Genomic DNA, 25,954 nt, shown 5'->3' on the forward strand with positions numbered 1-25,954 from the left:
TATTAGATGATGTATCACCAAAATTTGCAAATTAGCATTTGGTTCCTTCAAATTGTGGAGCCATTGTACAGGTTTACAAGTATGGTCACTATTTACGATAAATTTTCTACCGTATTAATATGGGCAAAAATATTTTGTTGCGCAAACAATAGCCATCAACTACTTCTCCATTGTGGAATAATGTAACCCATGTTCATTAAGAGTACGGCTTGTAAAGCAAACAGGATGACCTTGTTGACTCAAAACAGTTCCAAGAGCTACGCTTGATGCGTCGGTGGTTAGAGTAAACTTTCTTTCATAGTCCGGGTATGCTAAAATTGGTACTTTTGTTATAAGAAGCTTCAGTGTATCTACAGCGTTTATATATTCTTCACTAATTACAATTTTATTGTTTTTTTTAAGCACTGAATTAAAGGTGTAGAAATTTTAGATAAGTCCGTAATAAATTTTCGATAAAAGCCAAATAATCCCAAAAATTGTTTAATCTCTTCTTGAGTTTTTGGCCATGGGTAATTCAGTATGGAATCTATTTTATTAGGGTTGGGCATGATCTCCTCTAGGGTTACATTATGACCGAAAAACTAGGTTTCTTTATTTAAAAATTACGTTTTTCCAATAAGTACTTTTAAATATGCTTCATTAAGTCTGTAAAATAATTTTTCAAGAGAATCCATGTGTTCTTGAAGTAAAGTACTGAAGACAATCATCCAAGCACAGCACTTAAACATTTCCGATCAAACTATCTAAGACTGTATTCATCAGCCTTTGGATTGGATTGTCGATGGCGCAATCCTAAGGCCAAACGGCATACGTAAAAACTCAAAATGTCCATTCGGTGTGGAAAATGTATCACTTACGGTAATATCGTTTAATTTACGATAATCTACTACAATTCGCCATTTTTGTATATTAGATACATCCAGTTTCTTAGGTACAACCCAGATTGGCGATTTGCTGTGACAAATTATACCTTTGGCCAACATTTTTTCCAAAACGTAGAATATCAGTTCAGCTTTTTTATTACCTGTATACACCATTTGCATTTTATTTAATGTTATTTTTCTCGTAACTGTTGTTAAATTTGCGTATTAAGAACATTAGATCTAATTAAACTTACTGATGATCATGTAGCCACCAGATCTGGACTGATTTGAACTGTTCCCTACAGTATACTTGTACTCATATGTATATTTGCCGTGACTGCTTTGTTGAATTATTACTTGGATTTTTAAAAGTATTACCAAAATTGCCATTATAATCTGTGTGAAGATTTTGATTTTGTGTGCTATTATTAAAAGGAGTATTGAGAATAGGAATTTTTTGTTGAAAATCAGTAAAACTATTCTTGTAAGGGAGATATTATTGTGCATTAATAGATTCTATTTATTATTTTTTATATTATTTCTGTAATTGTTAAATTTTTGTTTCGTTTTTGTTAAATTTTGTTTACTTTTAATATTCTTTTCTACTACAATATTATCGTAAACATCGTTTTCTTTAAATATTCTAATAGCTGATTTAACGTCTGTAACCAAATTGGCATAATGCTTTTTTTTCACATAGTTGGTTAACGCTGCTTCTGTATTTTATATTACTTACTTATAATATCATAGTACGGTAGTATTAAGTGTGGGATCTGCAAATTCATTAATTAACAGGCATCTCGATATTTCCGAACTCGCAGGTTGCTATTTTTTCACGACATCAAAGGCTAACCCACGATGGGTGCTTACAACACATTGAAAATAAAAAGGTTTTTCGTCTTATATATGTATGTACATATGTTAGAGATGACGACGCAGGCATTACAGCATTTAAACTGTCAACTCTTGTTGCCGTCAAATGGAGCAATCAGCTTTATGCTTTGCATTGTTCGTTCTCTTCTCTCTTTCGCTTCCGTCATTGTTATAGTTGTTTCCAAAATTCAGCTATTGACACTAGCTCTCTTTCTTCTTCTCTTGATGACGAAGTGGCTTTAACAATACTCGCGCACAACAACAGCTCACAAAGATCGACAACTACGCTATCACACATATATGTATTTACCGACTCGTGAGAACTGCAGGAAGCGACTGTCACGTGGAGGTTATTTCCTATGCTTTCTTCTTCAGAGGTCACCGAACTTTACAGCTATAGTAGTCACAGCTTCCAGGTGTTAAATGAAAATGGAATACTACACAATAAGTGTTTACACTTTTATATTTTAATTTTTCACAATTTCAAAAAAATCAGGTATATTCTTTTAAAGGATCATTTTCACTGATCCTACCGACGGCGCCAGTAAAATTAAATACAATTATTTAATTTTAATTAAAAAAATTATTTATTTATTGATAGAATGCTTTAGCTTAACTGTTGACATCCGACTGACTTAAATTTACCTTAAGACGATGAGTCAAATTTCAGGAGAGGACATATAGTGGAAAAATAATAAAACAAAGAAGTATATCATATGTCCATATGTTACTTATATATGTATATATATATACATATATGACTAATAAGATAATTAACACTATCTGCAAAATCATGTTTTAATAATGTATATATATTTTTGTTCCAATAGAATTGGACGTAGAAGATATCTGCAGTGATCCCCAAACTGGGAGGTCCGCAATTGCTACGCCTACAGCATCCGCTACCGCGCGGAGTATTTTGAAGAATATCTACCGCCACGATGCAGCCTTCACCATCGTCGACACGTCTTGAAGAGGTGCACGATCTTCAAGAATATGAAGCCCGCTCAGGGCCAACAGATCGCTAGACCCCACGGCCACTGTATGACTTGCTTGGCAGACGCTTTACTTTGGATTGTATGTCCGACGGGTCATGTAAATATTGCCAACGACCGCATCACACATTGTTCATCGCTTACCTCAACGAGTCAATACGTTGACGCTGTTCATCGCAGAAAAGTTCATGGTCCCAAGCAGTCCCGAGGTGCCCGCTCGCGGGATTCAACGATATAGTGTGCACCCTACAAAAGCCGTATAGACTTCTACGCAACTACACCCGCGGCCAACCGTAACTTACCACTTGATTTTTTTCACTATTTTCAATTTTTTCGTTCTTTGGGTAACTTTTTTATGGATTTAATAGAATACGGGGAATATATCGATGGGTCGAATATATTTGGTTAACTGTTGACTTTAATCTGGCCCATTTGTAAAATTAAATTGAGACAACTTTTTTTATTTGCACACAAGTCTTTGATTTTATTATTACTAATTCTTGTAATAACTTAACAAAATTTTTTGTTTCAATTGAAAATGGAATAACAACATATTCAAAAAGAATAACGGGAAATCTAATATGGCGTCGGTCCACCTCTAGCGGATATTACAGCTTCGATACGAGCAGGCATTGACCCAACAAGTTTCTCCAAAGCACCGCCTGAAATTTCCTCCTCCCAAACACTTTCTAACATTTTTTTTAGTTCTGGTTTACTTTTACTTTTTTGACACAACTTATTTTTTTTTATTATTTTATATTTGTGTAAGTTAAAGATCACTTCGTGAAAACTTAACGGAAAAATTCCATTACCGCAACAAGTACCGTTACAATGAGTGATAGAACACGTGTTCGCTAGAAATTTCTTAATGGTAAGTTACGCTTGGCCGCGGGTGTAATTCGCTTAGGGGGGGTCGGGATTAGAATAAACATCAACTTCTGACCCCGCGACATTTCGCACTTCATTTATCTCACTGCAACATTCATCACACACAGTTTACAGCATCACACCACGCAACTCAACACAATATATTACAACATACCACATCGCTCACCAAACACAACCACACCACGTCATACAACTTACCAACCACACTACACACCAACACTTCAACTATCGTGTTTCATCACCCACCCGATCAAAAAGGATTGGTCAGACCGGGATGGCCCCAATTCGATAATCGCCCGTGTTTTAGACGCTTCGACGTGTGCCAATTTTTCAACGTTTATATACGAGAGTATGTGTGTGTGTCTACGAACTTATGTTACTTATAAGCAGTATTGAATACCTTAAAAAATAAAATTTATTAAAAATAATTAATTGCCTCAAATTATGTTAATTGATTTTATTGAAGATTTGCCTGCAAAAAGTTATAGCTTGAATTATTGCTAACTTACACAAATTTTTAAATCTTTAAGTTAAAAAAAAACATAATCAAAAGTGACTTTACCCCCTACATACCAAGTGAAAACTAAATGCAATATATGTACAATATTTGTTTAAAAACTGTTTACGTTTTACGCCACCTGTTTAATAAATCAATGATTTGAAGTTGAAAAAATTTTAAAACAGGATGTTCTCAAGAAAATGTCATAGTAGTGCGGATCTAATTTGTTAAAGTTGAGGAATTTTTGAGAAATTCCAGGCAAAATCCTAAATTTATAACTTTGTTGAAAGTTCATACTCGCCTTTAAAGAAAACTCGCCAGCATACCATTACAGAAGCTATATTAAGACCATGTAGAACCCATTCTTTATTTGGAAGTTTTTGCGTTTAAAATCTTCTTCAACATTTTTTCTTCTGTAAAAAGAATGCTTGTCAGAAGATGACCAGTGGACCGACCGTAGGCCTTCAGTTAGGAATATAGCTTAATTGTCAAACCACGCTAGCACTTCTCCTTCTATCATTAACTATAGACGTTGGGAGATCACTGCGATACGATTTTCTTTAGCTCACCACTGAAATGTCAATAAGGAAAAACGAACACCAAACTGACTATTATTTATGAATAAACAATTCATACAAATGATGAGAAATAACATGAAAAAACCTTTAACTTCGGACAATTACCCATACCAAATATCTTGGAGATATCTCTTCAAATGAAAAGGCTTTACATACAAGCACTTGTTTCCGATCCTTCAGTTCGTATTGCAGCTATATATGTATATAGTGATCTGTTCTGAACAATTTCTTCAGAAGTGGCTCCATTGCCTTGGCCAATAACTCATGGTCAGTTTGTATGGAAGCTAAATGCTAAAATTATCCGATATCGGCGGTTCCGACAAATGATCACATTCTTGAACATAAAAGGACGTGTGCAAAATTTCAGATAGATATTTCAAAAACTGAGAGACTACTTCACATACATATATACAGACAGACGAGCATGTCTTAATCACCTTAGCTCGTCATGTTGATCGAACTTAGTATACATAAGTATCTTCTTTCGGGGTATGGTAACGACAAATTTTTTTGCGAATTTGCATTGTAAACTTTGTAACAGAATTTATGACAATACTAGGTACAAATAAAATCGTGGACTCACCAATTGTTTTGTACTTTTTGTGTTTGACAATTAAGAAAGTGGGCATAAGCAAAAGACAATATCTGCCAAAAATCTGCTATTTGGTATATGTTGATCTCCGATAGGAGAGAGTAGAGGAATCATATTGATAATTATTATTTTTGGCTCATTTGCTATACCGTCCTCTTTTTTGCCAAGGAACACGTGTACAAAGCTTCCACAGACAAACGGACGAACGAACAGACAGTCACCCGGTTTTCAACTCGACTCGTCATTCTGATAATTTATATATTAATAACTCTATATACTTATTTCTCGTTAAACATCCGTTAGGTAGGCAAAACTGTAAGAGCATACAAATATTGCGAAAGAATTGAATATTTTTGGCTTGACGAAATCGTGAAAGCATTCCAGTCAAATTTGTATCTTATTAACTTATGTTATAGGTCAAAGACTCAGTTAGATTTAAAAACATATTTTATTTCTAGTCAGTTTAAAGCTGGCAGAGACAGACAGAGATTTATCCTGATCATTTATATATACATATGTATGTAGTATATACAACTAAAATCTATCAGCTTTAGGTGATACAAAAAACCGTTAGGTGAATTAGCAACCGCTAGGTGAAATATCAAATGTTACACTTAGTTACTCAGTCTTAGAACTTCCTAGTCTTCCAGCACTAGTAGAGGAACATCTTTTAAGTCCATGTTGGTCGCGGGGTCTCCAGAGAAAGCTAAGGCCCTGTGAGAAATTGGGTAACCGCAGCTAAAAAGCTAGTCATACTGTCGATTTGTAGCCAAAATTTGGACCGCTACGGTGGAAAGTAGGCTGATTAGGATTTTGAGCAGCATGCTTGTAAACTTGAGTGGACCAGAAGGATGTTAAGCGGCACGCACCAGGGAAAAGAGGGGCCTAACGAGCTTCAATCTTCGTTTATGCGGCAAAAGTCGCAAGAGGGACAATCCTCCGGCGAGAAGCCACGTGTTGGCGAACACCGTTGTCTAACGACATCTCCATATTTATAAAGGTGGTGAGAGAAATCCCTGAACCACCATCTAGTTCGAGAGTGCCGGGTGACAACTTGGTATCCACAAACTCTTGAACAAAGCCCGTAGAAGTGACTTTAGTATTAATTGGACGCTGTGTAAGGCAGGACTAGCTATATGCAAGCCCGCGTTGACGAAAGGCAAGATAGCCCATCTGCGGATATTAGTTGGACTGTGAGTATCGAAGAGTCGGCGAAACTACTCCGGAATGCCACTAGAGGATATTTGAGAGGGCTGCACGGCTTTCTTGGACCCTTTGGATGAATATAACCTTACTTGGGCACTGAATGCAAAGGCATCCCCAAAGATTAATAGGGACACCCCGCAAAGTGAAATTATTGCCCCATTACCTTGGGTTTTGTTAGATAGCCTACGCTGACAACGTTGCTTTATGGTTAAAGGAAAATTCTTAACTACTGTGTTGTTTACGAGCCTATGTACTAAGGGCACCTCAACATAGTATCCAACTGGGTGTATAGTATAAACGGCTCAGCCGTCAACCTAATTAAAACTGAAATGGTTTGATTTACTATAACAGCGAAACTCCTCGTAGTTAATGAACGTCGCTGCTTTCAAATGGACTAGTTTCTAGAGCAGGTCTTGGCGCAGATAGCTTCTAGCTAAGGCAGGGGTACATATACACTTTCCTCTTTCGAGGGCACAGCGAGTTTACTTACTGTATCACCAGCGGCCATATCTCTGTTGTAACAGTAGTTGCAGTGCTATTGTTGAACTGGCTTTACAACGAAAGCGAAAACATTGAAAATGTAGCTATAATGGAAGCTCTGCTACGGTCTATGGGACAAGCCACAGGTACTATGTCGTCGATAAAGGCTAGCCCTGGAGCTAAAGTAAGGAGGGGTTGAAAGCAAAAGCAACCTTTAGAGCAGCGGTGAAAGTCCACGCAATTTCTTTTCCGATGAGCTAACTATGGTAGTCGTAAATGATGGCATGAATGAGACGCTACTCATTGCATCCTGTTACATGCCTCATGATTATAAAGTGGCAAAAGTAGAACTCCTGAAGTAGATGGACGCGGCGAATGAAGATGAAATATTCCTGGTGATAAGCGCAGACTCCAATGCGCAACATACAATATGAGGTAGCGAAAATATCAACGAAAGATGTGTGTTTTAATTCAAAATTACAAGTAAAATAGCTATAGCTAAGAGGGTCAGGAACCATCATATATTGTGGCTACCTCGAGACCGTTCTTGGTGTCACAATGCATACTAGCAAATTTGGTTGGGAGGTACTACGTACACCCTCGTTTTATGACCATAGGTATATCAGGTTTCAAGTAGACCATCAGAATATATATATATAATAACTAGAGGACCCGTCTACGCTTCACCTTGGCTGAAAATACTACAACTACCATCTATGTATGTATATGATTTCTATTAGTTGAATTATAACTATTAGTTAAGGAGATTTTGAATTTTTTGTGAAGCATCTTGTGTTAGTTTACAAAAAAATGGATCATAATACATTTCGGGTGTCAATGAAGCATTGCTGTTTTTGTGAAAATGCTGTTGTATTTTGGCTCATGGAAATCCACCGATGAAAAGATATTTGCTAAGCTTAAAGACGCGAAAGCTCTGGGCAAAGTGTGTGCCTCGCAAGTTCATAATCCAACAAACACAACAAATGACTGATTCTGAGAAGTGTTTGAGCGTTCTTTAATCGTAATAAAACCGAATTTTTGCGTCGGTGTTTGACAATAGAAACATAGCTCCATCATTTCCCACTGAAGTCTAATCGACAGTTATTCTAGTGGACTGCACATGATGAACCGGTTCTCAGGCGTGGAAAGACGAAAAAGTCCGCTGGAAAGGTTATGACATCAGTTTTACTGAGCCAGTTATAATCTATTTCACTGCGTATTTGGTTGCAGTTCTTTTCTACTATTTCAAATACTTAGCAATTGTATTATTTTTGAGGAATAATCTGTTTAAAATTGTCCGCATATATTCAAATGATTCCTACAAACATGAAATTTGAACAAATGCTTATGATTTGAAATATAAATTTTGTATTTATGAGTTTTATTAAATTTTGGTATAAAGAGGTAAAAGGTATCCTATGTCCTTACGCCGGTTCTAGGCTACCTCTCCACCAATTTTCAACCAAATCGGTTCAGCTGTTCTTGAGTTATAAATGGTGTAACTAACACAACTTTCTTTTATTTAATATATAATAAAACAGGAAAATAGTGTTTTACAGTTCATACTTAGGTTATGCTTAGGCACTGAAAATGGGAGGCTTAAGCAATGCTTAAATAACAGCTGATTTTTGTTTTGAATTTGCTTTGAATTTTCAGCGACATCTTTCGTAGCGTAGGGCAAGTGTCCGTTCGTTTGCACTCAATAACAGCTTATACTTTTCCTTCAGTTCCCATAGGTGCTCCGACTCGCTAGTGATGAAATTTGGGGTTCTTTTGTTGTTTTCATCAATTTTTGATATAATTTTCCTCGCAAATTTATGTATTGTCTGTTATAATTTAAATATTTCAAACATATTTTTATGAATGACATTTGTAAAACATATGTTGCCCATAACGTTGCCATATATCATAATAAAATTTTATAAAAATTAAGCATTGACTGTGAAACGCAAACGACTACTCAGTTTGCAACAATACTTAGCTAAGATTTTATTTAGGCACAACTTAAGTACATATGTACTGTGAAACCGGGCATTAGCCATACAAAATTCTATACCTAAATGCAACTAAATGAAATTTTTTTTTGCATTTAGGAAATACATGCAGAAATCAACTCTGCGATTTCCTAAATTCCTCTGAAATCTCCCAAATTCGAGGAAGATTTACTGGAAAAGAGTGGCAGCATTGCTTATTTGTCTGACCATACATATGTACATAACTTTATTTATTTCACGGATTGTATGTGATTTTTTCTTAAATTTAGAATATTGGAAGTCATAGATTCGTATAACTTTACCACAAATAATATAAACTTCAAACAACGCATTTTCATTTAATGTTTTTAGCAAGTGGCAGCTTTTGTTATGACAGCCTAAATCCATGAAAATTTAGAAAGAAATGTAGCGCCATCTACTGTAACATACCGCACTTACTCAATACCGCTGTTAGCGGTATCCAACTGGTGGATAGCTCTTTGCTAATAATAAACAAATAATTTGCAATAAATAAATAATGGAATATAAGGAGAGTTATAAACTATCCTATCTTTCAAGTTGGACCAAACTGCAGACAGTGTTAAAAATTTCATTAAAATCGGTTCAGTAGTTTAGGAGTCCATCGAAAACAAACAACGTGACACGTGATTTTTATATATTAAGATATTATTAATATATAATAATATTATTAATAACATTATACAGGTAAGTAACAGCGAACTTAAGTAGACTAGAGAAATGTGACTGAATCGCTGAACTAAAGGAACGGACAGTCAAACTCACTCACGTTTTCAATAAAGCGTATAACATCGTATGTCCTCCAGTACGTAGAGTGGATCGAGGCCACCTTGGTGGAACAAGAAGCTCGGATCACACAAGCGTAGTGTCAAGTAACTCTTCAAACTAGCCAGGCTGGCTGATGAAGTGTCCTACTGTGTAGAAAACAAAGGAATATAAAAAAGAAATTCGAAATTCTGCGGCATGTTAGGAAAGACAACCGAAGTGGCTAGGCTTAATAAATTACACACGACTATCCCTAGGCTACTACACCAACAATGGAGGGAGTGGACTGAATGCAGTAAAGAATCACTGGTAGATCTGGCTATAACTCATTTTCCAAGGTGTACAGATGCTATAGATCTCCAATCTAAAAGAGATAGCGTAGAGTACGTTCCTCTTGATATTATGATGAAAGACAAAATATTTTGGGCAATCTACGGCTTGGAACCCCTTAAATCCCCAGATATGGACGGAATTTTTCCGGCCATGATGCAGAACCTATCAAAAGTGCTGCTCCTGACCTGTACATAATACACGAATAATGCTTAAAGCTTAACTATGTAACTATCCATTTGAGAGAGTCGAGGGTCGTATTCATACCGAAGGTGGGCATAGAAGTCCCCCTTAATTCTAAAAAATACAGAACAATAAGTCAAACCTCATTCCTTCTGAAGACAAAAATTCTAGCCGCCTATATAAGAAGAAAGCATTTATGAGCCAACTTGCCAAAAGCACAGCACGCCCATACAAAATTTCATACAAGAAACCGATGAATGGGTGGAGAGAGCCACACTTATTAAAACTGAGTTGTTCAAAGAGCGAGTTCATCCGCAACTCCGGTGCACTGTTGTTTTTCTCTACCGGATCACTGTTGTAATTTTAGACAACAGCAGCTGCTATCAAGATTGCGTTAGACGTACTGCTAAGAAATACAGCACGCCACGCCCTTCTGATCTAGAGTAAAACACAAGAGGTCTACTGAGTTAGTTGCTCTGAATAAAGTTCATCTTTCCGCAATTGTAGGAGTTCTTACTGGACACTGTCCATTAGGCATTCATGCAGACGCTAGTTGTCAAAGTTATAAGGAGAAGGGTGGGGTGGAAATATCCAGGAACTTTTTTGCCATTGCCTTCTTTACCAATTTGTGATTGGCTCAAAGTGCTCTGTCGATCTGTAAGGGTGTTATGATCCAGTATTTAGAATTTTAAAAGGATTCACCTGTTTACATAATAAACCCTAAATGTGCCTTTTGCGATTTCTGCACTTGTTCTTTTCTTAAAAAAATTTTTAAATGCTGAAGTGAGAACCTGCCCATAATTAACAATTAAACATTAAATAACTAAATTATATTAAATATCTTTATTAATTAAAAAAAATAGTAATTTCCGTAATTTACATATAAAATATTTATATGTGCAAAATAATATTTAATATAGCTACATTTCATTTTATTTATAAAAATACGAATATTGCATTTTTTAATAAGGGATTGTGATACCCTTATGTATTTTAACCAATTGGACACGATGAGGCATTGGCTGCACTAGTTTTTTAGCACGCACATTTGAATTTTGACCCCTTTGGTTTAAATTGCAAGATTTAGTTGCTTAAGTCTGTCATATTGCTTGAAAGTTTCATAAATTTTGCTTTAAAGAATTCTCCACAGATCGTCGATCGGATTCAAATCTAGACTAGACAGGCCACTTCAGCAATACAATATTCCGAGTGTTAAGGAACTGCCCATATCATGAGTGCACCAGCAACCTTCAGTATCTATGAAGACGATATAGTCTGTCCAAATTAAATTTCTTTTCATTACAGGAATTCTTCTGCCCAAAATTTATATTTTTCATTTGTACTTGGAGCCTACATCACAAAGCCTTACGCAATGGTGTTACACAGCGGCATAGGCATGGCGATTTCTCTGCATGACGGGAGCGCTAAGAACCACTCTAACTGCGGCACTAGAAAGGCTACGCAATCTACCACCAATTAACATTGCGACAAAAAGCACTAGATGAATTATCTACAAAAACATTCGAGCATAGCTCAATAAGCACATCCCCACACACTTTGTTTGAGAGAGAAGGTTCTAAATCACACACGCAGGAGCCTGCAACACAGTATGTTCTTACAACATTTATACATTTGGACCCAAAATAGCTAATGGAGTTGGGGCCGGAATCTATAGTTCAGAGCTAGACTGCAGGCGATCCACTAAGCTTCCGGAATACTGCAGTATCTTCCAGGCGGAAGTTTTTGCAGTTGGAAAAGCGGGGGATATAGTTAACCGTCGCAAGAAACAACATAAAAAGGATAAGTATATACGTCGATAACCAGGCAGCAATTAACGCTATAATCTCACATTGTTGTTGTGTAGTCACATCTACACCAAGTCCCGCTTTTATTTGCATGCAACTTATATTACTATTGGTTACTAGCTACTGATTTCGCCGTTTGCTCCTGTAATAACCACTAGGCTTCACGACACTATAGTTATCTGGATATTTCTGTAAATTGGTTATTTTCTTCCTATGCCTTTTTAAGAAACAACAATTTGGACAACTTTCCAGCCAGATTGACTCATACATTTAATCTATTTACGCTTCTCATCCGGTATTTCAGTTGCGTGTGGCATTTTCTTAGAAATTCAAAAAATGTTATTTATTTAAGTCGTCTTAAATCGTCACAAAAAATTCTCATTTGTCAACTATTATAGTTGATAATGCTTAAAATAAATCAGTATGTATTAATTTTTACTATACATTTACCTGTGGATGTTGAATTAAATCTATTTTGATCTGCCATTGGTGATGAGTTCTGTACAGTCATTGATTTGGGAATAGACCCAACGACACTCATTTCCGGATGCGTGGCCCTCCAATAAGTCTATTTTAAATATATTTCATTAGTATATAGATTTGTAAAAGATGCGAAAATATGCATATACATATAATGTACGCTTTCGGGTGCAGTTGAACAATCTTTCAATTTACAATTATCAGAGGTGCAAACAAATTTTCAAAAATTAGGGAAGGGCAAAGTTCGAACATTTCATACTCTTGAAACTCACAAGGTTCAAAGTCGCGGAAATACCTTTAGGTGTTCGTACAATTTTATATTAATTAAGTAAGGACGGGCTAAGTTCAGGTGCAATCGCACATTTTATACTCTTGCACTCACAAGAATCAACGCCAGGGCAGTACTTTATGGTGTAAAACGTCAACCTGAGGACCGAAATCCAAGCAGTAGTAGTATATACATATACATATTAGGGTGTGTCATTCTGAGGCAACCTTTTTTTTTTAAATGAAAAACAGGCTAAAAACTTTCGAAAATGTGAAAAAAAGTCACTCAAAAGATGAGCTCTTAGTATTAATATTAAGGGGTGTCTATTTCAAATTTTCTGTTTTTCATACAAACTACATTGAAAAAAATCATTTTTTTTGTGGTGGTTATTCTGCGGAGGTTATTATATGTGCACACGATGGCTGCCAGTTGGAATGGTAAACTCGATTCGGATTCTACTCGAGAATCGAGTTTTTTCGTAAAATAATCGATTTTTCGGAATCGATCTTCAGTAGTCGAAGTCGATTAAGAATCGATTCTTGACATTCGAAAAATCGATTATTTTACGAGAAAACTCGATTCTCGAGTAGAATCCGATTCGAGTTTACCATTCCAATTGGCAGCCATCGCGTGCACATATAACCTCCGCAGAAAAAATACTACAAAAAAAATGATTTTTTTTCCATGTAATTTATATGGAAAACAGAAAATTTGAAAGAGGCACCTCTTAATATTAATATTAAGAGCTCATCTTTTGAGTGACTTTTTTCACATTTTCGAAAGTTTTTATCCTGTTTTTCAGTTGAAAAAAAGGTTGCCTCAGAATGACACACCCTAATACATATAGTGTATATTAAGGTGGGCCAAAAAAAAGTTTTTATATTCATTTTTTTCTTAGTTACCATTAAAATCTCATTCGACATGACAAAAAACAAGTTCTGGTAAGACCTGAGCTCTTAATATTAATATTAAGAGGTGCCTCATCGATATTTTCGATTTCCCATATAAATAACACAGAAAATTTTGTTTTTTTTTTTTGTTTGGATTTTTAATGTACACAAAGAAATAATCGGTAAGCGAGTATCAACACTTATTCTTATAGGAAATTTACCGATCTACAAAAAAGGTCTAGAACATTTTTTGGCTGCGTCAACTCATTCAAATTTATTCGTAGTTAAAGTCCAACAGAAAATTATAAAAACTGATTTCCACAGTTTTTTATCTTATATTACAAATTAATGGCTAATAAACATAACAAATCATATTTTTCGTAAAACTTATCGAGTATTTAGCGAAGTAACCATAGAATTTTGACAAAATATCGATAATCGTTTAATAAAATCAAAATTTTTAAGTACTTAATTTAAACAAAAACTTTGAACTCTACTCAAATTTCAAGGTTGGAATGGACGATAGTACTGTTAATGAAGTATTATCAAATAGCAAACAAACATTAGTAACCTTGATTGAAGAAAATTTACGGGTACGAATTCATAAATTAGATTATAAAAATTATAAACGCAATGTGTTCTTAATGAAAAGACCATAGTTTCCTCACTCAACAAGACAATTTAAATTGAAATTTGTATGTCTACTTTACAGGTTTGTCAACCAAGAGATGACTATAAAGAACTTCTGGAGCTATCGCTCATTTTTTTGGGGGGAAAAGCCAAAACCGAACTTTTCGTTTAAATATCCAGGTCCAGTTCATCATGCTCGTTGGATGGCGAAAGCCTTTTATTCGTTAAAAATTTTTCTCTTTAGAGAAGAATTTAAACTAACAGCGCGAGAATTCAATGGCTTACGTGAAGTTTGCATTTTTCTCGTTAAAATGTATGTAAAAGCTTGGTACACTGCTCCATCGGCGATTCTGGCACCATACAATGACCTGACCTTCATGCAAGACTTAGTTGAGTATAAAACTGTGAACAGCTCCGTATCAAAGTCAATGACGATATTTCAAACATTTGATTTACCTACTGACTTCATTGACAAAAATGTGGAATCCTGGTCACAGGATGAAAGCTATCAAGAGAATCAGAAAACGATGAGTTTTACGAAAAATATGATTTGTTATGTTTATTAGCCATTAATTTGTAATATAAGATGAAAAATTGTGGAAATCATTTTTTATAATTTTCTGTTGGACTTTAACTACGAATAACTTTGAATGAGTTGACTCAGCCAAAAAATCTTCTAGACCTTTTTTGTAGATCGGTAAGTTTCCTATAAGGATAAGTGTTGACACTTGCTTATCAATTATTTGTTTGTGTACATTAAAAATCCAAACAAGAAAAACAAAATTTTCTGTGTTATTTACATATATGGGAAATCGAAAATATCGATGAGGCACCTCTTAATATTAATATTAAGAGCTCAGGTCTTACCAGAACTTGTTTTTTGTCATGTCGGATGAGATTTTCGTGGTAACAAAGAAAAAAAATAAAAACTATTTTTGGCCCACCGTACTGTATATAACTCATACAATGACAGACACACAAGGTTTGTTAGAAAAACGGAAATCATTATATGCAGTATATGGAATTTGGCATAGAATCGACCAGATTTTATCTATTTTTCCCAATACATCATGCTACTAACATGTCATTTACTAAAAAACTAATCATATAGGGTAAAGTCAGGCGGATACTCAAAATCCTGGTATTAGTTATACGGGGGTACGTCATGTTTTCGCTCACATTTATCTATTTTAGGCACACAGATATACTGTTATATTTAAAACACGCTCCCTCATTTTCATTGAGATAATACCGATATATGCGGTACGAAGTCACCCGGAAGTTCGACTATCTTTTTATTAGGTATATGGGGGCTAAGGGAAGTATTGGTTGGATTCAACCCATTTTTAGCATACAGACATACCATTGTCAGAGAAGCATTTTCTCTAAATTTTAGTTGCATATCTAACACCGATATTCTCCGATATTCCGATCAAAAATCAACTATACGTACTGGGGTTCAAATATTTGGTACATAGGGGCTTGAACAGTTTTTATTGGATTTGAACAATATGTTCTCATAAGGTGGCATACACCAAAGCCATTATTCGTGCAAAGTTTAATCCCGTTATATAAATTGCTTCTGAATTTGTGCTTCGGAAAGTAATAGAATCAGGTGGAATATGGAATTGTGCTATACAAGGTGTGTTCCAAAGTAAACAGGACGTAAAAAAACAACAGAATAAATGGTTTTTTCGGCAAAATCAATTTATTTTATTCAAAATCTCCTTCTGCTTCAATACAGCACGGTCCAAAAGCATGTCGAACGAGTGATTTAGCTCGTTGGCCGGTATGGCCGCCAGTATGCCGGTGCAAGCCTTTTGAATGACCTCTACGTCTGTTTCTGAACATTTTAAGAAAATAATCTAAATTTTAAGTGTTAAGCTCGCTTAAATGAGCGAGCCGCTGCAATTCCTCGACGTGTCGTCAAACAATGTAACATTATGTTTGTACGTATGTAAGAACTTGGTTATATGTTGTTCCTAAAGGATTTCTTGACATGGTTCTAATTGCAGATAAAAATTCTGATGTGCTTGATTTTACAAATACACTTGTTTTAAATTGTTCAAACAACAAGGAAATTACTATCTTTGGTATTTAATTTATTTTTTAAAGTTTTACTTTTAACACTACAAATTTAAAGTTCTGATTACAGTTTTGTGTCTATTACAAAGCATTTTTATGTTTTTTTTTTTTTTCTTTTTAAATTCGTCAGTTGTAGAAAATGCGCGTCGCCTGGGAAATAAAAGTGCTGTGCTAAGGCCTTTGCCAGAGTACGATCCAACAACACCATGGTTGAAACAATTTACACAATGTCCCAATTATAAAGTTCAATTCTGTTCAGAAGATTGTCGTATGGAGGCTTTAAATAAATACCATCGGATGCTTATACATATGAGTGCTTTTTACACAGACGACACACACCCAATAAATGCATTAATTGAAATTGCTTAACATATTTTCAAGTGTTTGCTTTAATTCGCCAGCGCGTGGGTTTTGAAGACATTAATGGGTATGTTTGGGACAAATAGTCATGGCATTGCGACGAGTCCGTCGGCGGAATGGGTGAAAAAAGTGAACGATACGATTTACCAATGCCTGAAGGTGATAAAACAAAACTTGACGAATACTAACATTTACAATAAAGTCTGAGAATTACTTAACAGTTAAATATCTTATTATTATTTCATACGTTTTCATATGTAATTATTAAAGTTGCGGACGATTTAACAACACAGATGGTGCTGGATTTTTCTACTTCCCACCATGTTTAACCACTGTTGTGTTTATGTTCTATTTATAATCTTTATTATTATTTAGTGCAGAAAGAAGCTCGACACAAAAGAACTCTGAACACCCCGGTGTAGGACCGACCATGATATATAATTTATATGAATGAAAAAAAATAGTAAACGGAAAAATGTTTTAATAGTTTTTCACAACAGAATATGTGGCAACATAGGTATTTGTCATGAATATAAACACAAAAACTGTGAATGTATAATTTCTTATATGAAATCGTTGAACTTTATATACAAATATCTCAAAAACTAGAAGTCTGTGGTGTATGTGTAATCATTTTTTTATCCCGAGGACCTCCTCTATCCGCCCATACCTTCAGATCGCGGCGCCAAAAGAATCGTAATCGTGCCTATAAATAATATATAAACCATATATGTATGTATAAGGTTTTTACCAAAAAATAACGTTAATGTAATAAATACCATACATAATAAATGTGGCCAAAAAATTATTTATGGAAGAAAATTCAGTTTGTAGTTTATATATTTACTAGAGGACCCCTCCACGCTTTACTGTGGGTGACCCATAGATAATTCTACTACTACCATCTATATGATTTCTATTAGTAAGATTATACCTATTAGTTAATGAGATATAGCATATTTGTGAAGCAACTTGTGTCAGTTTACAAAAAAATGGACCATAAAAGCATTTCGTGTGTTAATAAAACATTGCTTTTTTAGGGAAAATACTGTTTAAATTTGGGCTCTGCACCAGGAAAATCAACCGTTGAAAAGAGATTTTCTAAGTTGGAAAGAGGCGAAATGAGCACCGAGGACAATGACGCTAACGAGACGAACACTGAGCAAAGTGCCAACCGCATCATAATCCAACAAAAACAACGAATTGCTGATTCTGAGGAGTGTTTGAATGCTCTTTAATAGTAATTAAACTGAATTTTTGCATCGGTGTGTGACAATAGAAACATAGCTCCATCATTTCTCACTGGAGTTCAACCGACAGACATTATAGTGGACTGCACATCATGGACCGGTTTTCTAAGTTGGAAAGAGGCGAAATGAGCACCGAGGACAATGACGCTAACGAGGCGAACACTGAGCAAAGTGCCAACCGCATCATAATCCAAAAAAAACAACGAATTGCTGATTCTGAGGAGTGTTTGAATGCTCTTTAATAGTAATTAAACTGAATTTTTGCATCGGTATGTGACAATAGAAACATAGCTCCATCATTTCTCACTGGAGTTCAACCGACAGACATTATAGTGGACTGCACATCACGGACCGGTTTTTTGGTTGCACTTCTATTCTACTATGCCGCCGCCCTAGCAAGCCGGAACCGGCGCAAACGCTACGTCCCGCAATTTTTACATCTATAATACATATCTTCGAAAATATTTAAATCAAATGCTGTACAGGACCATATAGATCTAGGGCCGGCTTTAGTATACCATCCCACGATTTCAGGCTTAAAAGTGGTATGGTTGGATAGAGCAGATGCTTCAGCTTAAGAATATATGTAATTATAGCCACCCCAAAGTTATAGTTTTCGAGATATTTGCATTTAAAAGTTGAGAATTTCGCTAATTTTATTTTGCAATTTTTCGATTTATAGTAACTCTTTCTTTTATATTAAGCACTTTTTATACACTTACACTTCACTACATTGTTTCTACATATTTATTTTATATTAATTATTTGGATATTTGTTTAAAATAGTTCATTTACAAAAGATGTCGATAAGGTAACACTGATTATTTGACAGACTGCAACGCTTGTTGTTAAATAAATAGAAGTGAACAATAAGTTAAATATTGAATTAAAATTATTTTTGCATTATATAATGAATTAGCGAAGTGTTAGTGGATAAAAATGCAAAACATAAGTGTAAAATTAATTTTAAATGGCAAAAATACGTTCTTCAGATAGTGGTAATTTTTAACTTTAAATGCAAATATCTCGAAAACTATAAGTTTACGGCGGTAATAATTATATACATATATTCTTTCCTCTATCCAACCGTTCCACTCTTAACCCTGAAATCGTGGGATGGTGCACTAAAGTTTCCCCTAGATCTACATATATTAAATCAATAATGCGTTTAAGGTATTTAATTGGATAACGATTAATACTGTATTGGTTAAAATCGCTCCGAAAATTAGCCATTATTTGTCGTAAAAAGTAAATGACAAAAAAGTGTTATTGTGGGATATCCATAAGAGATGGACATATACCATCGCGGAGTTTTCTGAAGACCTTTTCAATGGGTGCAATACTTAGTACATTGTTTTGAAAAATATCGTAGAGTTTAGCCTGCGTTTGCAATGTTAGCGGAAAAAATTTTATTATTTACGACATCGCAATAGAAAACTCAAAAATAACAGTATTTCTCCACTATTTAATGGATGTTATTATTCATATAAACCTTCCTCTTCAATCACTGTATCTATTAAAAAAAACCGCATCAAAATCTGTTGCGTACATAGTTTTAAAGATTTAAGCATAAAAAGAGACATAGGGGCAGAAAAATCGAAATTTTTTTACTATGTATTAATATATAAATGTTAATATTTAAAAGATAATGGAAAACAATTACTAAAAATTTGTAAAAATTATTGTAAAAAAGAAAATGCAGTTTGTAATGTATATATAATGGTAAGATTTGGAAGCTAGTCCTAAATAATTTCTGAAAATATAAAATAAAGAAAAAATATAACTGTTATGTATAAACACGTAAGCTTAAAAAAAAAATTAAATAAAAATATATAAAATAAAAATTTCAATTGTTTTATTTATCAGAAAAATGACTGACACGGTAGACAGTGCTAGCGAATGAATAACAAAACCAATAACACATATGTAGCAGGTGGCGTGATGACCGATGCACCAGTTTTCTGTGACCAATGAATAACCAAAAATAGGTTACCATAACAATTACCAAACAATCTATTTTCGATAAAAGATGGCTAACCAAACAAATAGCCACGGACGCTGTTAACCGAAGAGTAAAAGATAGTTTCCAAAATAGTTTGCAAATTAGCGCAAGAAAAGATAAGTATGTAGCATTTGCGCAAAATCTATGAGAGAGAGCGAATAAGCTAATCATACCGACGTGTAGTGAAAGAGAAGAAATAGTTATTTTTTTCCAGAGCCTAGAACAAAAGTAACCTATAGAACAGTAAATGCATTAATTGCTGATAACCTATCGGTGACCAGTTACCTAACTTTTACCCCTCTTGTAGGGTATATCCTAGCAAAATTTATTTATTTCCGCACACGACTGCTGCGCAGTGGATCGACCGCGCAACGGAGCTTTTATAGCGGTGGCATTTATACATATGTTTTTAAATTAAAAAACACTTTATTTCTTGACATTGACTCTTCTTTAGTACCCCAGTGACACCTACATCGCTTATTATTATTACGGGGCATCTCCACAAGCAAAATATTATTTGAAGGTAGGCTGAAATAGTAGGTAGGTAGGAATAGTATGTATGTAAATGCATACATACACATGTATGTTTACAGTTAATACTTTAATGATAATTTTTGGCATATGTGTGGATGTTTTTTACTGAAATTAGTAACCTCAAATAGATCAATGAATATTCTGGAAAAATTATTGATATATAAAATGAAAATATATATGTCAACCCACAGCTGACATGCCGTGTTGCAAGGCAGAGAGCAAATATGTAAGTCAGTTGGAAGAAGGCAGCATGGATAATATGATACGAGACTCTTTGATCCGAGAGAGAGCTATCAAAACTCGCATTTTTTATAACATTTGCCAAATTATACTAAACATTAAATTAAACACTTTGAAAATGCATACATATATAAATGCTTAAATGCAAAATCATTAATTAATTTATATAAACATTTATTTTGCCAAAATATGTTCGCATAGTTTAATGAAATTTCATTTCACACTAATTTCGACAAGTAATTATAGCGGTTTACTTCTGGCATCCCGCCTTTTCTGAAATCAGCTGATCGAAATTCCCTGATCTCCTTCGCTGTCAAATAATTAGGGAACACGTTTGAGAGAAAAATGAGAGCTAAGCGAAAGTCTCGTATCATACTATCTATGAAGGCAGCTAAAGGAGACGGTCGTCATAAGCGCGAATCGCATCCTTATAACACTTTAAATCCATATATTCATGTTTTTTGATATACACTCAGTCCTTTTTTTAGGCGATCTCTTTTTACGCTATTTCACTTTAACGCGGTTATTTTTGCAGCGCAAATTCCTTTTTTTACGCGAATTTCTCACTTTAACGCGATTGCTTTTTTCGTTTTTTGCTTGGTCTTAAACTTGCAGCAGAATTGGAAAATTATTTTGTAGCAAATGATACTGATGCCGAACGTACACAAATTTTTCAAAAAGAATTGAGTCTCTGCATGTTAAGATATAAAGAACTACATCGGAATTTATTGGGTCCAAAAAGAAGCTTTCAAACAAAATTAACTAAATTTATGGTGCAAACTCAGTCGGAGATGCTAAGTCAATCAGAACATCAATCCATAGTTCTTACTATTGATTCTGATACAAATTCTAGTGATATCAGTGCCGGCCATCAAAATAAGCGGCTAAAAATAATTTCCACTACGGATAATGACAGTGATTAAACAGCATTCAACGGTTTTTCAATAAATCTACCTATTTTCTATTTTCTTCTCTCTTCATAAGTCTGAAATTTGAAACTTATTGTATTGTTTTTGGATATTTTTTGCGCGTATATTTTGTTATACGCGATATTTTTTATATTCGGAACCAATTCGTCAGTTAATATTGGAAGACTAACCATTTTTACGCGATTTTTTTTTTTACGCGATTATTGGTTCTGCCACTAGGACTGAGTGTATATTGATTTAACCGACATCAACGGTCCAAATAAAGTTGTTTTTATTAACATCTTAGAAATGAGATTTCTGTATTCAACGTCTGCAACGAAGTATTTGCAACGCACGCAAATCAACAGCAAAACATTGGTTCTCGGAAGAGCGTGTAAGTACAGGAATTTTTTGTACACAACGTTTATACAGCAGGTTCTCGGAAGAGCGTGTAATAGCAGAAATAGCAGGAACAGTGAAAAAAGTAGAATCGTGGCCCGTGTCAGCTGATACGACCTATCTTATGGGCGCGCAATGTAAGTGAACAGTGAAAAACGCTACTCCCTTCTCTCTTTGCCGTAGTATGCTGTAGGAATCCACGGCATTTGGATTTTTGCCATGGAAACGTGTCAGCTGATTGCTCTCTCACAACGCAGGGTTGCCAATCTCAATATACTGTAGTAATTATAAATGTGTCCTTATTTTTGTTTGAAATTTTCTTAAAATAACTCAAAATCAGAGTCGAATGCTATTATTTATAAATATATAAACTATTTTTAATAGTTTGTTTTCAGTTTTGATATTTTATATTATAAAAAATTGTAATTGAAAACATAGATGTGTACAAAACTATATATGCGTATTGAACAATGGCAAGATTGTTCAAATGAAAACAAACAAAGATGGCTGATTTCTGCGTTTTTACCACGGGCTCAACTTTTAACACATTTTGCTCGCTAAGGAAGGAAAAGGAAGGAAGGGAGTAGCGTTTTTGACTGTTTCTGCTAAATAAGCTGACACGGGCTACGATTCTACGTTTTTCACTGTTCCTGCTTTAAGTTCAGGTGCGCAACGGCAAAAGTACAGCATTTTCTTGTACGCAACGTTTATACATAAAAGCACAGCGTGTAAGTTCAGACGCAACTGCAAAAGTACAGGAGTTTCTTGTATGCAACAGTTATACGGCAGAAAGTTAGGAAGCTTAAACGAGCGACGCAAAATTCGCTGCTTATAGAATATCAACTGCTCTGCTACGAAGCTGGGAAACGAAGCGGCGAAACGACGCCAATTCAACGTCACTATGCCAGCGAGTTAACGGAAAACATTTGAAAAGAAATACACACGCAACGTTTAGTGTGTGCAAGCAACCTGTAAGAAGAGAGGGCAAGGTACTTCAAAGTACAAACACAAGAAAGTGAAACGAAACGTTAACAAAGGCAAACGATCAACATCGAGTAGGATCGGCGACGTAAGAAAGGCAACGAGTTACGAGCTCTGAAAAAGGACGCAAAATAAACAAACTAAATACGCTAAAGGTTAGCCAGCTTTTTTGAGTGCTTTTTTAAGAGCGAATCGATGAATAGTGATTCGCTGACGAGAACTATGACGGTAAAGGCAAGCGCGGTACCAAAAGTCAACAAGCTGCAAGCGACAGCGACGAAGAAACACTAGAGTGTATCGACGTGGGAATCAGCCCAAGATCTCAGAAGACCAATACAGCGAGAGATGTCGATTCAGGATATTATCGAAATTATGCCTGAATTCGACCCGTTAAAAGGTTCAACATCAGCAACACAGTTCATGTCGCGTTCGGAAGAATTGCAACAATGCTACGGATGGAAGAAGAACAGAATCTTGATCGCAGTTCAACATAAAATGAAAGGCATGGCCTCACGTTGTCAGGATTCTCAACCAGTTTTCCAAACATGGTCACAATTTGTATATTAGAGTGATTCAAAGAAAAATTTTTTTTTTTCGTTTGGTACTCGGAAAAATAGGTTCCTAGACACCTCTAAGAATGTATATTCATTTAGAGCAGATTTTCCAACAACATACAACGCAGCGGAGACGCATAAGTTATTTATGAATCGTAAACGTAAAAACGGCGAAGATTATATAGAGTACTTTTACTCCATGTTAACCATTGGTAGGCAAGGTAGGGTGGACGACGTATCCATCAATATCCACATCATCAGTGATCTCAATGATAGTGCAATAACGAAGCCATTAGCAACGATGAATTTTACTACGTCAAGTGAACTATTGGTGGCATTGAAGAATCTATCAGCAATTAGTAATACATCACATCAACATAAATACCATCAAACCAACACGCAACTAATACCGAAACTAAATACAACGGGATGCACACACAAATAATGTGCTTCAACTGCAACGAGATGGGACACATTGCAGCCAATTATCCGCTACCACAACGTAAACTAAGGTGCACGATAAAACGTGCTGTAAAAAGGCATCAGTTCCAAAAATTACCAATCACCAGGAACACGACGAGGCTCCTTAAGTTATGAAAGTAGTGGAGCTGAATGGGAATAAACTCGAAACGTTCATCGATACGGGCAGTGTGTGCTCGTTGATACGCGGAACAACAGCCAACGGGATGCAGACTCAGCAACCGAACAGATGCTTCATAAGTTACGGCGGATCGAAAATGAAGGTGAATCGTCAGGTCAACGTAGTGGCAACAATCGACATTATATTTAGTTCCGGATGAATTATTACCATATGTATGATATTTTAATGGGTCTAGGCGTTCTAAAAAGCAACAGTTATGAAATGGTAAATGGAGAGGGTGTGCTACATCTGAAAGAACCGTAGACCTTAACGTTTAGGCAGATCGGCAGATGCAACAACGGGGAAATGGTTACAGAAGTTACGGTACCAGTGCCTATTCTAGGCAAACTTTACCAAGTGCCGTTCTCACAGATTCCAACATTGTCAAAAGTTTTAAAGGAACCGCCCGATAATGACATAATCCGGCCCAGCGATTCACCACCCGCAGCGTCAGTCCTCCTAGTAAAAAAGTCCAACGGGGAAAGTCGTATGTGTATCGACTACCGAGCGCTCAATGAGTTGCGGTTAAGAGGAACTACGTAATGCCGATAGTCGAAGAGCAACTTTCTCGGCTATCGGGAAATAAGTTCTTTTCAACATTGGACATGACATCCGGATACTATCAAGTACCAATGAAGGAAGAATCAAAGAAATTCACTGCATTTTTAACACTCGAGGGTTTGTTTGAGCATAACGTGATGACATTTGGTCTGGTAAACGATCCCATGGCTTTCCAGGAAATCATCGTCAATTTAATCAAGACACTAAAGCATCGAGACAAAGTGGTCAACTATGTCGATGAGGTCATCATAGCCACAAGGACAGTCGGCGAAGGCATCGAGGTACTTAAAGAATTCCGTATTGCCGTATCTGCATCAGGTCTTACCAAGCCAATATTAACGATATACAACGCAACAAAATCACATGAGGTGCACACGGACACCAGCTCCGCAGGGTTATCCGTCGTGCTAATGCAGAACGGCGAGGGGTCCGAGTGGAAGGTTGTATTTTATGTTAGGAGAAAATGCAATGACGCGGAACGCAACTACGCCAGCCACGAATTAGAAGTTCTGGCGATAGTTGAAACATTGCAACGTTACCGAATGTATTTGATTGGCCATACGTTTAATTGATCACGGATTGCAACGACGTGGCGGTCACTAACGCGACAACACCATTGTTACCGCGTGTGGCGAGGTGGTGGCTCAAATTACAGGAATTTGACTTTCAATGCATTCACTGCACAGGTGCAAATAATACGTTAGCTGATGGGTTAAGCAGATGTCCAACACTCCCGCCGGTAGAACCTACAACGATTACCGAGTCAATTTATCCAGTAGTACAAATTGACAACGATTGGGTATCGGCGATGCAAAGACAAGACGACGCATTAAACGAAATCATCGAAGTTCTAAACGGCAAAGAGGCATACAACGCACGTCAACTGAAAGATGACTACATATGGCAAGGTCAGCGGCTATATCGCAAAGTAGAGGATAACAAGAGATTAGTGGTTCCGAGAGGCGTAAAATGGCGCTTAGTAAGAGCATGTCACGACGAAGCGAACGATTGTCTTCATACGTTCATAACTGCGAACGATTGTCTAAGTACTTTTGGTTTGCCCGTATGCGACCGTATGTGCAGTCCTATATTGCATCGTGTCC

At 35.8% G+C, this 25,954-nt stretch overlaps 2 protein-coding genes across 2 annotated transcripts in view; both read right to left on the reverse strand.

The window, feature by feature from the left end:
- Positions 1-25,954, reverse strand: part of LOC126765079 (lysosomal thioesterase PPT2 homolog) — a 541,306-nt gene that overhangs the window by 424,914 nt on the left and 90,438 nt on the right. The window lies entirely within an intron of this gene.
- LOC126765052 (voltage-dependent L-type calcium channel subunit beta-2) overlaps positions 11,085-25,954 on the reverse strand; it is a 259,846-nt gene continuing 244,976 nt past the window's right edge. The window contains exon 8 of the mRNA XM_050482651.1: positions 11,085-12,637. Coding sequence (XP_050338608.1) covers positions 12,488-12,637 — 150 coding nt within the window. The 3' untranslated portion in view covers positions 11,085-12,487. The remainder of the gene's footprint in view (positions 12,638-25,954) is intronic.

Source organism: Bactrocera neohumeralis, unplaced genomic scaffold (assembly GCF_024586455.1).
Source record: "Bactrocera neohumeralis isolate Rockhampton unplaced genomic scaffold, APGP_CSIRO_Bneo_wtdbg2-racon-allhic-juicebox.fasta_v2 cluster10, whole genome shotgun sequence".
NCBI lineage: Eukaryota > Metazoa > Arthropoda > Insecta > Diptera > Tephritidae > Bactrocera > Bactrocera neohumeralis.